General features: G+C 37.7%; 1 protein-coding gene across 1 annotated transcript in view; it reads left to right on the top strand.

Annotated features, from left to right (window-relative positions):
- HCRTR2 (hypocretin receptor 2) overlaps nucleotides 1-13,865 on the top strand; it is a 34,123-nt gene extending 20,258 nt beyond the window's left edge. The window contains exons 4-7 of the mRNA XM_086608324.1: nucleotides 5,023-5,138; nucleotides 10,804-11,024; nucleotides 12,400-12,521; nucleotides 13,639-13,865. Coding sequence (XP_086464450.1) covers nucleotides 5,023-5,138; nucleotides 10,804-11,024; nucleotides 12,400-12,521; nucleotides 13,639-13,865 — 686 coding nt within the window. The remainder of the gene's footprint in view (nucleotides 1-5,022; nucleotides 5,139-10,803; nucleotides 11,025-12,399; nucleotides 12,522-13,638) is intronic.
- The last annotated feature ends 444 nt before the right edge of the window (nucleotides 13,866-14,309 follow it).

The raw sequence follows: 14,309 nt of genomic DNA, 5'->3' as shown, positions 1-14,309 counted from the left end.
AAAGATAACAATCCGATTTTTATCCTGCTGCCTTTTTAATGAATTATTCTTCTAATGAATTCTTCTTCTACATTTCAGGTATTCATAAAAAATAATCCTCTCCACTTTCTAATAATAGCTTATCATAGTAACTTGAGAAAAGAACCTTTCTATGCATTAAAGTACAAGTAGGTTTCTGAAATCATGAAATTACTTAGTAAATGTAGAGTTAACCATATATTCTCAATAAGGATAAAATACATATACACCTTAACATCCCTTTCACTATGGCAAATAGAGCGTCATTAGCTAAAAATAATTTCCATTCCACTGAAAATGTCTAAGAACAATGAGTTGGGCCAAAGCATAGAAGATGCATTTTTTCTACTGAAAAGCAGGGTTTGAAATCACAGAGGCCCCCAAACAGAAGAACAAAAGAACATGGCTAACAGAGCAGCAGTTTGAAAAGACTGGTGAGCCTTGAGGACAGAAGAAGGAATAAAGAGCTGATATTTTCAAAGAAAAAAATTGCATTTCTGTTGGATTTTGTTTTGTCTTTTTTTGATTACGAAATATTGAGTGTCAAATAAAGCCAACTAGGAGGAGGTTGAAGGAGAAAGATATTCATATCGCTACAAATAAGCTATATTTGCAAAGAGAAAATGGTGATGTAGACACTGCACATGCTCAAGAAACCCTCAGCAAATCTTGTAGGAGAGTCAGTTTAGAGGAAAGGGATTGTATTTGTTTGGAAATGCATATAATTTACACTGTTTAAAATTAGGCTGACAACGTCTTTGCAGAGCATCAGGTACGCCGTCTGTCCCAAGGATGTTAAACTATGAATTGTCAAGGTTGGGACTGCAAAAAGAGAGTGCTTAATGACACTTTCCAAAGTGTTTTGGAAGTCTATTCTAATTCTGGGAACTCAGGGCCACTGAAACATGAGATGCTGTGGAGTACTAATGGGAAGCCATGTCCAGGAAAATGTTGGAGACGCCAAAGCAGGAGATAACACTGTACCCTACCCAGACCTAGGTCCGGCTGCTGAAATCCATACAAGTCTGATGAGTGTCTGCAGGGAAGGTCTGATCAACACTGTGACACTTGGGCTCCTTACGGTGAACAAATAGTGGCCACCCTGACTATTAAGATTTCAAGCATGCTGTTGGAGAGCTGCCAGTGACTGCAAATGGAGCAACAGTTCAGCCTAAAACAGGGCTCAATTTCTTTTTAATTGCTTCTGGCACTCCTGAATATAACATTCATTGCCAATTCTAGGCTGAGGGTTTTTCATTTTGAGTACTGTCTAATAACAATATTTTATTTTATTTGGGAATGCAGAAGGATCCAACATGTGACCTATGCAGACTCACTTAAGGGGCCAGTGTTGGCCACAGTTCTATAATAGTCTGTAATTGCTATGTGCTGAATTTGATGATAAACTGCCAAAATAAAAGAAACGTATATTAAAATGAGTTCACCATGTGTCCAAGTCAGCTAAATACATTCTCTTTGAGCTGTTCGTGAAAAGAGTGTTAGCCAAAGTGCATTAACCAACCCTTTTGCAAATGATAAAAAGAATATGGAGATAATCCTTTCCCAAAACTACATGGTTGAATGGAAACAAAGGGAAGACTTTATGTTCCATTTCCTCTTAGACTACTCATAAAATAGTACAAAAACATATTGTCTTAATTCTGGGAAACAAATAGCTGGAAAGTGCATTATTACATGAAGGTTTATGCATCCTGTTTATAAAATTGTTCAGAATTTAAGGAAATACTTGTGTGACACTTTAATGCAGAAGGATGTCAGAATATTGCTAATACTAAAATTATGCTTGTTGTTGTCGTGAATGGATAACCCAAGTATAATATATCAGGTTTGAAAATGTAATTTCATTATTAGCTAACTGTAAGTACTCTGACATAGGGACATAGTTTGGAAAGGACTGTGTTGTGTGGTCAAATTTTCTCTACTATGGATGCCCACTTCCTAATATCCCTATTTATTAAGCTTTTTTCTAAAATTATACTCTTGTAGCTGCATTGCTTCTTCATATTGGTAACTCTGAAACCTCGTTGGTCTCTTCCTGAGACTAGGGAACCGAGGAACTCTCTGCTGAAGCTCAACAAACTTGATAGTCTTGTTGGTTTTCCCTATTCTTGGGAAAGCTGTCAAGAGTACCGATTTCATTATGCACCAATGGCTTAAGGGAATATTTCATTTGCTAGACATATCAAAACCTTTTGAGTCTGGCTTGTTTTCAGTTTGTATACATATGTATATGTATACATGTATGCATATATGTTTACAAATATAGTAAAAATCTGGCAAAAATCCAGAAGCTGTAGTTTCAATCTTCTATATTCTTGCTTCATTGAACAACAGTCTGGGACTGAAACACAGTGCTGAGACGGAAGCTTTAGAAAAGTTTAAAATTTGTTTAATAACCCCTGCAGCAGACAGAAGAAGGCTTGTTTTAGCATATTAATCCTTTATCAGGTGGAATAATCTCACTGTATGACTGGTGCTGAGTAGGAGTGCTGATCTCATCCCAGTCCAATCTTCGTGACCACTTGCTCACTTTTTGTCCCCTTCCCTCTTTTCAGTAAAACAGTGGCCAGTGATGTGAGAATCATTAATTTCTCCTTAAAGAGACAGTTACTCCAACTAAGAACAATCTCCCTCTCCCTGTCCCAAAGCCCATTAAGCAACCACAGAAGGCAAAGATACTTCTTCTTGGCAGTAAGAGGCTCAGCAGCCTCAGTCAAACAGCTGATATATCACCAAGAGAATAGACTGATTGATGTTCTCTTTTAAGGAGCCTGGAACTCACCCACTTGATAAATGGACAGTATCCCGAGCCAGCCCTTCCTCCTTCTTGCTGCTGGGATTGTCAAACAGCTTTAAAGCTTTTCTTTGGCTTGAGAAGCTAAACAGAGTCATGCTTCTTAGGGAAAAGTTCTACAAAGGGCTTTGCCCTGGGTGGAGGAGGGACAGGTTCCCTTTGATGTTTAGCAGCTGGCACTTTCCAGGTGGCTAATCTTCAAAGGCAAGCGTTAGGATCTTCCTTCAACCTGGTCCGTCAGTTCTTTGTAGATAGCTAGGCTCATTTAATGTTTCGCTTTACTTGGAATGCTAAATTGGAAGCCATAAACTCCAGATGGCCTTTTAAATATGTACTGTTCTTCTACCTGAAAGGGGCCTGGCTGCCTGCAGAGTATTGATGAGGCAGGTGACACCTCCTTCTGAACAGAAAGAATGTACTTTCAGCTTTGACCTCTTGTGATCCTAGCAAGTTACGTTACTCCAGTTTCTCCTTAATCTCTCCACCTGTGAAGCCTGCGTGTCAGTATTTCCCCAGCTGACAGGGCTGATGTGAGGCTGCGTTTTCTGGAATGTAAAAACAATTCTGAGATCATCAGTCAATATACAAACCCAGGCTATCACCATTTCTAAAAAAAACCTGCCCCAAATGTTCTGCCTCCCCCAGGGACATTGACAAAGAGGAGCTGCAGCTGCAGCTGCTGTAGAGTTGGTAAGCGGGTTTGCTACAGCATTTGGAGCAAGTAAGGAGCCAAATGAGTATCATCTGAATTTTTTGAACCCTGATCCATCAAAGCTGTCAAATGGCAATGGCAATATCTCTATTATCTTTGCTAGCGATGAACATGGGCTGGATTTTGCTATAGCAAGTTATTTCCCTGATACTGAAGTTTTTCTGACTGGTGAACCAGTTGTAGGCCATGTCTTCATATCTCCTTGTCTAATCAGTCAGGGATCCTCTTGGCATGCAAAGGGACCTCTTGTTTGATAAGGTATACAATCTCAGTCACTTTAGGAAGCAGAAAGTAAGTTTGACCACTAAAGTGTTGATGTCATGCAACTCTTTTTTTCTTTCTATTTTTTTTTAATTAAAACTAAATACAGACTTTTAGTTGCAGATCTCATCATCCTGAAATGTTGGAAAATTCAGGAAATTAACATAAACATTCCTTCTTTAGCCCAAAATGCAATGCTTAGGATTACGGTGCAATTAAACTGCTCATCTAGTGCAAAGTTTCACTTCTGCTATGTATTGTCACTCTACATAATGTTCATTCCTTTTCTGAGACCATCCATAAATGTTAAGCTGTAACTGATATTAACATATGGCATTACCAAACTACATTTGATGTTACAAAAGTGAAAGCAAGTTTTCCAGGCATCCGCTGCACATTCTTCTATAATCTAATGGTGAAGTTTATGATACAACATTCTTAAAAACACAATATACTCACGACATTTGTAAGATATTTGTCTCTGAGCGAATAACATTCATAAGTTGTCTTTTGAAAAGAGATACACAAGAAACTCGGACACAATAGTAGCAAACTCATTATTGTTAAAGCTGAGTCAAAAATAATCTTGGAAATATCCTAAATTTAGAGCACTTGACTGAATTCTAATTTTTTTTACTGTAATTGTAATAATAAATCACTGAGTATACCTTTAAGACATATTTATTCTGCCGCCAAAAAAATGATGTAAGAAATGTCTGTCTCTCTTCCCATTAGCATCCTGTGCGCTATAGTCTGCCTTCTATGCTTATAGGTGAGACACTGTGCAATTTACTCAGGGATACATTGTAGCCTTTGCAGAGGTAAAACAAAAGGCAGTTACACAGCCTGTTAAACACATCAAAGATGAGGTAGATTGAATAACTGTTTAGCTATTGCTAGACAGTGAAATGTTCTTTCACTGATTTAATAAAAGCACAACTTCTTAAGACTCCATACCTAAAGTAGTAATGTAATATGAAAACAAGAATGTGATATAAGGAATGCTTGAGATAAAACCATGTTTATAATAGAAACAGAATATACATAGAAGTGATTAAAAAATCAATCTGGACCATATTATTACTGGATACATCTTTCATTATAACCTATTATATTTGAAAAACACATGCATGTCTATATGAATAACTTGGCTTAAAGTGATTATGAAATGTATGTATATTTAAATGCACTTTTCCTATTTGAATTCTCTTTCCAGCTGAGGTTTACCCCAAAATGTATCACACATGCTTTTTTCTGGTGACATACATGGCACCACTGTGTCTTATGGTGTTGGCCTATTGGCAAATATTTCGAAAGCTGTGGTGTCGCCAGGTAAGTCACTTAAAACTGGCTCTATTTGCTTGCTGTTGTGACTGTGTGCAGATTCCTATGTACCACCTTCTTCTCTAGATGCTCCATGTTGTCATTTAGGACTTGGAATTTTACATCCAGCACTGTCACTACATTCAGTGATATTGCTGGCTTATGGCAAGCTTGGATAGGAACTGAGATGCATTAAAAAGTGAAGGCAGCCAGGTTGAAGGTAGACACCTTCCTGCTCATGTCTATATGAAAGGCTTAGAGGGAGAGAAAGAGAGAAAAAGGCAACAGAAGAATTGATTATAGGGAGAAGAAAGATCTCTCCCATTGTATCTGAAAAGCTTACTGAAATAGGTTACCTTATTTGTACTGCTAAAATCTCCTATAGCAGCCAAAAGCTAGGATTGACCACCTCATTTTGTTAGTAGTCTGTAGAATTTTTATTTTTCATTCTACAAAGTCTCAGGTTCATAGCAATCTGAACAAAAGTTAGACTAGAAAGTTCAACTATCAGAACTGTGAGACTGGAATTGCCTGATGTGAAGCTGGCTGTTATCAGTAAGATTTGATGTGAATTATTGACAAATAATTGACATGATTTATAATATGAACATCTGTTTTTTCAAGCTTCAAATTAAAAATGCAGAAAAGAGAACAAATGCTAAACAAAAGAAAACAAAACAAAACAAAACAAAAACAAAACCAAGCAAGCAAGCAAGCACACAATGAACATTTGAATTGAAGTGACAAAAACGATGTGATTTTTTTCAGGAATGTTTTTCCCCCTCCAACAATTCAAAGTGGTGTCAGCTTGAGAATCATTTTCTGGGTGTGAGCTGTAATCTGTCATGCATTAGTCTGTGGTTGCCTCTTCTGTCTTCTGCTTTGTCTGGAATTTATTTGTGGCTGTAGTTCCCCACCACCCCCTGCCCTGTCATTCCGTAAAGGACAATAAACTCATCCTGTTGAAGACATGATGCAAGATATTCCCTCTCCTGTGCTCTCAAATGTCTCTAACAATGGCTGACATTTCCATCAAGATATGGGCATGAATCATTTCTCTCTCAACATTGTGTCTGATACCATCCAAATCTGAGGATGTCCTGGCCAGGGTGTAATATCTACTGCATCATTTTCCATGCAGTTCAAATTGAGCCATCAGAGAAATCACAAGTAGATTTTAGATTTCTAAATATATGTATGTTAAAAGTAAAAATCAAATCTTATACTGACAAAACTTATCTCTTGCAAATAACTAAAATACAGGAAAAACAAAATCTATTTTAAGGCATTTGGTTGTCATCCATTCATCAAAATAGCAATTATTCTTGTGTCTAATCATATTAGGTTAAACCAGAGTTGCTGTTTGTCTTGTTGTTTGTCTTTAAATCATTATTTTTCCTTTTAATTTCTTACATTTACAAGATTAAATAACAATACAGTTTGAAGGTAAAATTTAACCTTTACAATTTGAGGGGACTCTTCACCAGAACAAAGGCTTTACTCAGTTAGTTTTGAAATTAAGTTCAGTCTAACATAGCTCTAAGATGCTCTGCATTGCTGAATAGTTATCTGTCCTGTAGCACCCAATGACCTTATCACCGTATTCCATCTTAACCTTCTCTTTTGTACTTTCTTTACACTCTACCTAGTCTCTCAAACTGTCCATTAATTAAGTTAATGCAAAGCAATTGTTCTTAAACCTGCAGGTAGCTTGAAAATGCTGATTCAGATTTAGAGCAGAAGTTGAATGACTGGAAACCAATCTGTTTTGTTGATTTTTTTTTTCCCCGATTGTATTAGTTTGCCTATTGCTTCTTCACAGTATTTCTTCTCCCTATACATCTTGCATGCTGACAGAGTTAGGATGATCCTTTTTTTTCAGAGGCAAAAAGACAAATACTGCGACAGGCTTAGTGCTATCAGTGATGCGAAATTACAGATGTCTCTTTTCCTTGCATAAACGATAGCACTATGTATAAGAGGCTGCACTAAGTGAAGTTAAAACCACTGCACATCTATTATCAACTACGATTTGGCTGCAGACATCAGGTGTTTTTCTAAGTGCAACAGGTGTGGCCATAATCAGTCATGTAGAGCAAATGAATGCAGTGCTCTAAGTGTATTATTTGATAATAGTTTCAATTAAGGAACCATGCTGCTTACCAGAACTTCAGTTAAATATCGAGATCCTATTGCAAGGTGCAATGAGCCTTCGAGATGCATGTGACAGAAAACCCACAGCAAACAGTAGATGCTTTCTATGCCCTACACTTTTTCTAAAGGTTCTTTTTACAATGGAGTGCGTTGTGCTTGCAAATTTTCAGATCGCTGAAGGTAAGACAGATTTACAAGCTATCCTTACCATACTTTGTGCAATAGCTCTTAAAATTACTGATTGTGTCTTTCAAGCAGATGTCTGAATGTAAGCTTTACAATCTTTGAATTAATGATTCATCTTTGTAAAGAGAAGAACAGTCACGCCACAAATACCAGGGATTTTGAGTAATTTGTTTTAGCTGTTAGCGAGGAAGTAGTGACTTAGAAGAATATGTTCTCTTGAGGATTTCAAATAGATTAAAAGTAACTTCTGAACAAATAAATAGAACTGAATGAACTTATAATAAAAGTATTCGTACATAATTTGTATTATCAAGTTCCATACTGCATGCTTTGATTTACTGATGTCCAAATACATTGACACTAAAGCCTACTCATATTAATAACTACTAACCCTACCCATTTTTATTTTGGCACCTGAAATATACCCTTTCAGTCTTTGCAAGCTGTTGTTATATTTGAAGAGATTTCTTCTGATCATAAAGTCCTTGATAGTAATTTGAGGGGATAGAACAAAAGTACATAAGGAAATAATTATGCAACTTTTAGTACCTGTTTGGATATGTCTAGTGGGCTTTTAATGAATTATTGGAATTACACAAATTCTCCACAGTTATCTCTATAACTGAGTCATTACTGAAAAGCAAATATATGTATTATGCTGGAACGCTTGTGCTGTATCAAAAGAAGTGTGGCCAGCGGGTCGAGGGAAGTGATTCTGCACCTCTACTCAGCTCTCATGAGACCCCACCTGGAATACTGTGTTCAGCTCTGGAGTCCCCAACACAAGAAGGACATGGAACTACTGGAGCGGGTCCAGAGGAGGGCCACGAAGATTATCCGAGGGCTGGAACACCTCTGCTATGCAGACAGGCTGAGAGAGTTGGGGCTGTTCAGCCTGGAGAAGAGATGGCTCCGGGGTGATCTTATAGCAGCTTTCCAGTACTTAAAGGGGGCCTACAGGAAAGCTGGAGAGGGACTTTTTACAAGGGCATGTAGTGATAGGACAAGGGGCAATGGCTTTAAACTGAAAGAGGGGAGATTTTGATTAGATCTAAGGAAGAAATTTTTCACTGTGAGGGTGGTGAGGCAGTGGAACAGGTTGCCCAGAGAAGTTTGGATGCCCCATCTCTGGAAGTGTTCAAGGCCAGGTTGGATGAGGCTTTGGGCAACCTGGTGTAGTGGAGGGTGTCCCTGCCCATGGCAGGGGGATTGGAACTAGATGATCTTTGAGGTCCCTTCCAACCCTAAGCATTCTATGATTCTATGATTCTACTTGTACATACATAATACACATGTGCTTACATAAATGTATATTTGTAAATGTTTCTGTATACACACACTTCTGAAGTGTTATGCTCCTTAGATGGTACTAGCTCAGCAGTGTATCTGTGAGTAATATAGCTCTTCTTTTATTTTTCCCCTCATAAAATTCTTGCTATATTGTTGCTTATTGGTGTAACAGACAGCAAAGTCCAGGTGTACACCAGGTAAAGACTGAAGAAAAGAGGGCTCTGTAGAAAGGTTTTCAACACAAACTCCTGAAGATTTAGCAATTTAATATATACTGCAGTGAGATTGTACATTTGTATACAGTCCCTGCCTTTGATCACCTCTTGCTATTAAAGATTGCTTAAATACCAGAAAAGACCCTTCTACCTGCACTGATAGGTAAAAGCCACGTACAAAAACAGCTGTGTCTAATATTTTTGTAGAAATAGCCATTCACAATTTTGAGCCTAGATACTGTTTTTCTTCCTCCAAGTTGCATCTAGCTACCAAGAAAACTGGTCAAAGAATTCTGCAAGTGAGTCTTTGGCACGATCAGGAGGGAGAGGTTTGGCAGTTTCTCTGCTTTCATCTCCATTTTCTGATCAGTTCTTGCTACAAATATGTTAACTCAGTATGACTGAAAAGGAAGAACAGAATATCAAAGTACTGATAAACCAAAATCAAAACCTTAGCTAGTGTATTATGTCAGTAATGCATGAAAAAGACACATTGCAGTACTACACTCCACAGCTGAGTCAAGTAAATCTCCTGCAATAGGACAGATGTGTCCAGGTATGAAACTGATACTGCTGATTTCAGCTGAATGAGTGGGAATCCTCAGTAGAAGTAAGTGCAAGAAGTTTTTTTGCTTTGTGTCCATAGATACATTAGTAAAAAAAGAAATGTTATAACATATCCCTTGTTCTACTTCATTGATTTCCTGTTCATTACAACACAACTTTGCCAAAACATTCCAAGAGTTGTAAATCAGGTTTGATGGTGCGCATAAATGCTAAATCAAGGGCTTGTCTGTGCAAGGAATCTGTTCACACACACACAAAAATCTGTAATAGCTATTCTAATATTTTAGCCCTAATATTTAAAATGTTACAATAGACAATCTGAATTTTGCAGATACTTTTATACATGAACTATTTTCCTCTCATGAGACCAGTCACCCCGCAGACAATTGCGCTACTCATGAATAAAACTATATTTCCATCCAAAAGGTTTTCACAATGCCTAACATCAAGAACATTATAAATGTCATTGTAATAGAGTTCTCTGAGAAAGTCCTCACCATCTGTAGTCTTTCACATTTGGCTGCAGGCAGGAAATAATTTTGAAGAACTGAAGCAAAATTGTTTTATTTGACTTGGCTTATGTGAGGGCACAGAAAACAAAATCAGAGATTTTTTTAAATAGCATAGTGCTACATCTGCCCATTGCAAGGTGTCTTTGGCTAACCTAATTCTTCCTATCTCTTGACACTCTTCCATGATTCTCCTTCATTCATCACTGTGCAAACATTCAGTTTTGAATAGCTTTGCAAGGAGATCCACACTTCAGCTGTGACTTCTTTAGCTGCTTCATTATCATCTAGATTGCATATTTAGAAGTTTTATGACTGAAGACTATGCAGGCTATAAATCCTTGTTTTCTAATGCTGAAAAGCTGTTTAGTGTCTTAAATTAGCATCATATTAATGGAATAAATTACTTTGCCATATGAGAAAACATTTAATTTAGAACTTTATACTAACATAATTGCAGCAGTAGGGTTGGTAAGTGTAATAGTCTGAAGACACGAGCAAAGCAAGGTATGTGGGAAGTAAAAATTTTAATACATCATCAGCTGTTTTATTTGGATAAACCACAAATTTTTATGCAGTCCTTCAAGGGTTTCTGAAATCGGGTTTGTTCCTTGCAGCCACATCAACTAATTTAATAAAAAACCCTACTTGTCCCTGCAAGCTTACATTGTGTATGTCCATATGTCCATTTTTCTTGTCATAGCTACCCACAACGCTAGTTTTTCAAAGTGCCCCTCATTTTCTCTTTTTTAGATCCCAGGAACTTCTTCTGTTGTTCAGAAAAAATGGAAGCCTTTGCAGTCCTCAGCACAGCCCCGAGGGCTGGTACAATCAACAAAGTCAAAGATCAGCGCTGTGGCAGCTGAAATAAAACAGATTCGTGCAAGAAGGAAAACAGCACGTATGCTAATGGTTGTCCTCCTGGTTTTTGCACTTTGCTATCTACCAATTAGCATCCTCAATGTCTTGAAAAGGTAAAGTTTATCCCAAAATGTAAACACTTGGTAAAGCTTTCTGTCTAAAACCAATCCTCTGTTACGAGATTCCTCTTATTCTGGCAGACACTTTTGAAGGATAAGCTTATTTATTTCATGATAAAGAAATGGAAAATAAGTATACAGTTGCAGGAAAAAAGAAATCTAACCTCTCCCTAGTTTTTAAACTAAAGGCCAGATTGTGTAATGCTTATTAGCAAACTCTTCCTCATGAAAATGGTCTAGTCTATCTCCTCATTAAAACCTGTCATTTACATGGGATTACAGCTTGTTTGCTGTAAATGCACCCGTGGAAGTGCATTTACCTAAAGCAGCATCTGAAGGTTAGCAGGAGAGTGTAGTGTTGTGGCTTAGCCCCCAGGACTGTGAAATACTGGGTTCAAACCCAAGCCTCATCATATACAATTTTAAGACCTTAGGCTAAACCTATGAAGCTTAATTTTACTTATTTACCCTTTTCTTTCCTGTTCATTTGAGACACAATTGTTTCCACTCTGTTTTTTGTACAGTGCCTGACAGGCGAAGGCTTTAGTATAGTTATATGTCTTGAGTCCTCTGGAATAAATAATGACAAATAGCAGAAGACTTGAATATCCTAAAAAATAACCAGCATTTTATTGGTACTTGAGGGACATTTTAGTTTTTAAGGAATAGTCTCAAGTTGGATATGGAGGCTTAAATACATTCCACTCAATTTTGGCACTTTCCTGAGTCCTAATATAAGCACTTTTCATCCTCAGGTCCCCTGGTAGGCAATGCAGAGAGGCAGAAGTATTTCCAGAAAGCAGTTCAGGCCACCTACAATCTGAACCACAGAGGAACTACACAGACTGCCTTGACTACAGAGTAGGCCCATAGTTACATTTTCACTTAAATGGCAAAAGTTAGGTGTAAGGAATCTGGGCAAAGCAGATTTCTCTGGAGGACAGAAGCTGGTAGTGTGGCCTCAGGTTTTGGGCCAGTTCAACGCCTTTCTAACTCCAGAGCCCCTGTTTATTGGAGAGTAGGCCTGGAGCTGGGAACCTCAATGACGTGGATAGGTCAAAAGTAACTTTTCCCATCTCTTTTTGACTTGTTTAACACCGGCTGACTTTGGTACTTAGCAGAAAAGTCATGTATCTGCACAATTGCAAAGTAAAGTACTGATGGTCTCTGTTGTGCTGTATCACCGAGAAAGGCATCTGAGGGTTGGGGAGAGGACTTTGTTCACTCAAGAAAGCGAGGAGTGTTGAATCAGCTTTTCTGTGATACTGCAAATAGATCACCAGAGATAAGATTAGGCTAGAAGTTGCCAAATCTTTTTATATGATTTCTAATTTTGCCATCTTTCAGGTTTGCTTTTCTTTTTCTGTAGGGTTTTTGGGATGTTTAATCATGCTGATGACAGAGAAACTGTATACGCCTGGTTCACTTTCTCACACTGGCTTGTATATGCAAACAGTGCAGCCAACCCTATTATTTATAACTTCCTCAGTGGTAAGTTACAGTCACCTAGAATTCAAGTTTAATATATAGTTTGAATGTAATGAGCCATAGCAAATAAGATTAATGATTGTGTAACATCAGCTCAGCTCCTCTGGTGGGAACTAGGTCCTCTTCTTGGAACACGTTGCCTGATGTATCCCATTACCTTCAGGCTGTCTACCTATAACTGAACTAAACAGTGCCAGGGCCTGAGTCCAAGTGCTTGAATTTGACTGTCCATGCCATTAATTTGGTAGAGAAGTCCCTGGCATGACTTTATTCTGAAGCAATTAACATTCCCCTAGACACTCCCCAGATACTGTCTGGGAGGTAGCTTAGGCTACCAACTGGGCTGTCGCCAGTTGTCATTTTATATGCAGATACTGGGTTTTGGAGGTTGTGAGTCTTTAATAGCACTTCCATGATCAGACTGTGCCAACTAGGTTCAAGGCCAAAGAACCAGCCGGGATGCTGTTTGCTTATTAGTATAGATTTGTCTTAGTTTGTGTTTGTCTTATTTGGTTATGGACAGCAGAATCAGGACCTAAACTGGTGGTATTACGCCTAAATACATGGAGGCAAAAGTCTATTGATCGTCACTACACATTTACCCATTGTAGTTTTTTTGTGGTGTGTAGTGTGAGGATGATCTGAGCAGTTTACTCTGAGCCCCAAAAGCAGACTAATGGGCTGTTGAACACTTTGAATCTTCTTTTGAAATGTATTCAAGAGGAAATACAAATTAGCCATGCCCTCTCATTTCACATGTCGAGTAATGATTCAGTCATTTAAACCTGTGATTGCTCAATTACTTGTTTTTGTTAGGTATGTTATTAATCAACAGTCTATCTGTGACATGATTTCATAAATCATTCTAGTTTGTCCATTCTGTCTAACCAGGAATAATTTAGGTTTCGTACCATACCTCACATGTCTTCTTACAAAGGTTAGATTTTTTTCTGTCTTTCTTCAAGATGTTGAAAATGTGATTTCCTACTTCCGTATTAGAAGAGCATCTGTGTGTTTAGGGTTAATTTTGCTTTTGATAGCTGTTTTTTTCCAATCTATAAAGTTTGTGGAAACATGATTTATAGTACAAGTTTTTCATGATTCCTTTTTGTTGTTGCAGGGAAATTTAGAGAGGAATTTAAAGCAGCATTTTCGTGTTGCATCTTTGGCATTCGCAGTCATCACGATGAACGGCTCACCAGAGGCCGTGCCAGTACAGAGAGTCGGAAATCCTTGACCACCCAGATCAGCAATTTTGATAACATTTCAAAACTTTCAGAACACGTTGTGTTGACCAACATAAACACACTTCCAGCAAATGGTACTTCACCTATTACCCACTGGTAGTATACTTGTCCCTATGTCTTTTGATGCTGTGAAAGTAAAATCTAGTTGTGCATACAATATATGAATCTGAGCACAATGCAATGAGAGAAGGATGTTTACAGTTAATAGCTGACTGTAAGAAACGTAACTTACAAGAAATATTTTATAGAATATGCTACAACTTTGGTTGTATATTGATGAAACAAAATTTCATCTCATTTATTTCAAAAGTTGAGTTGCAATTGGGGAAAGGGTAAGGTAATCATATTTTATACAAATATTTTCTTTTGAACCCTACTTCCTTTAGACTTCTAAGTAAATAAAGAAGTACCTGAAAATATGAAAGTCATTTTCCCTGCAGTTGCAATGTGTTTATAAACAGCTACATTCTACTCAGAGCTAATTCTCTGAAGTTATGGTCTGTTTTATAACAAATATTATAACCAAAACTGGATGTACAGCTTG

This window comes from Tauraco erythrolophus, chromosome 2, assembly GCF_009769465.1.
Source record: "Tauraco erythrolophus isolate bTauEry1 chromosome 2, bTauEry1.pri, whole genome shotgun sequence".
Classification (NCBI taxonomy): Eukaryota; Metazoa; Chordata; class Aves; order Musophagiformes; family Musophagidae; genus Tauraco; species Tauraco erythrolophus.
The sequence above is the reverse complement of the archived record's forward strand: the minus strand, read 5'-3'. Positions and strand labels throughout refer to the sequence as shown.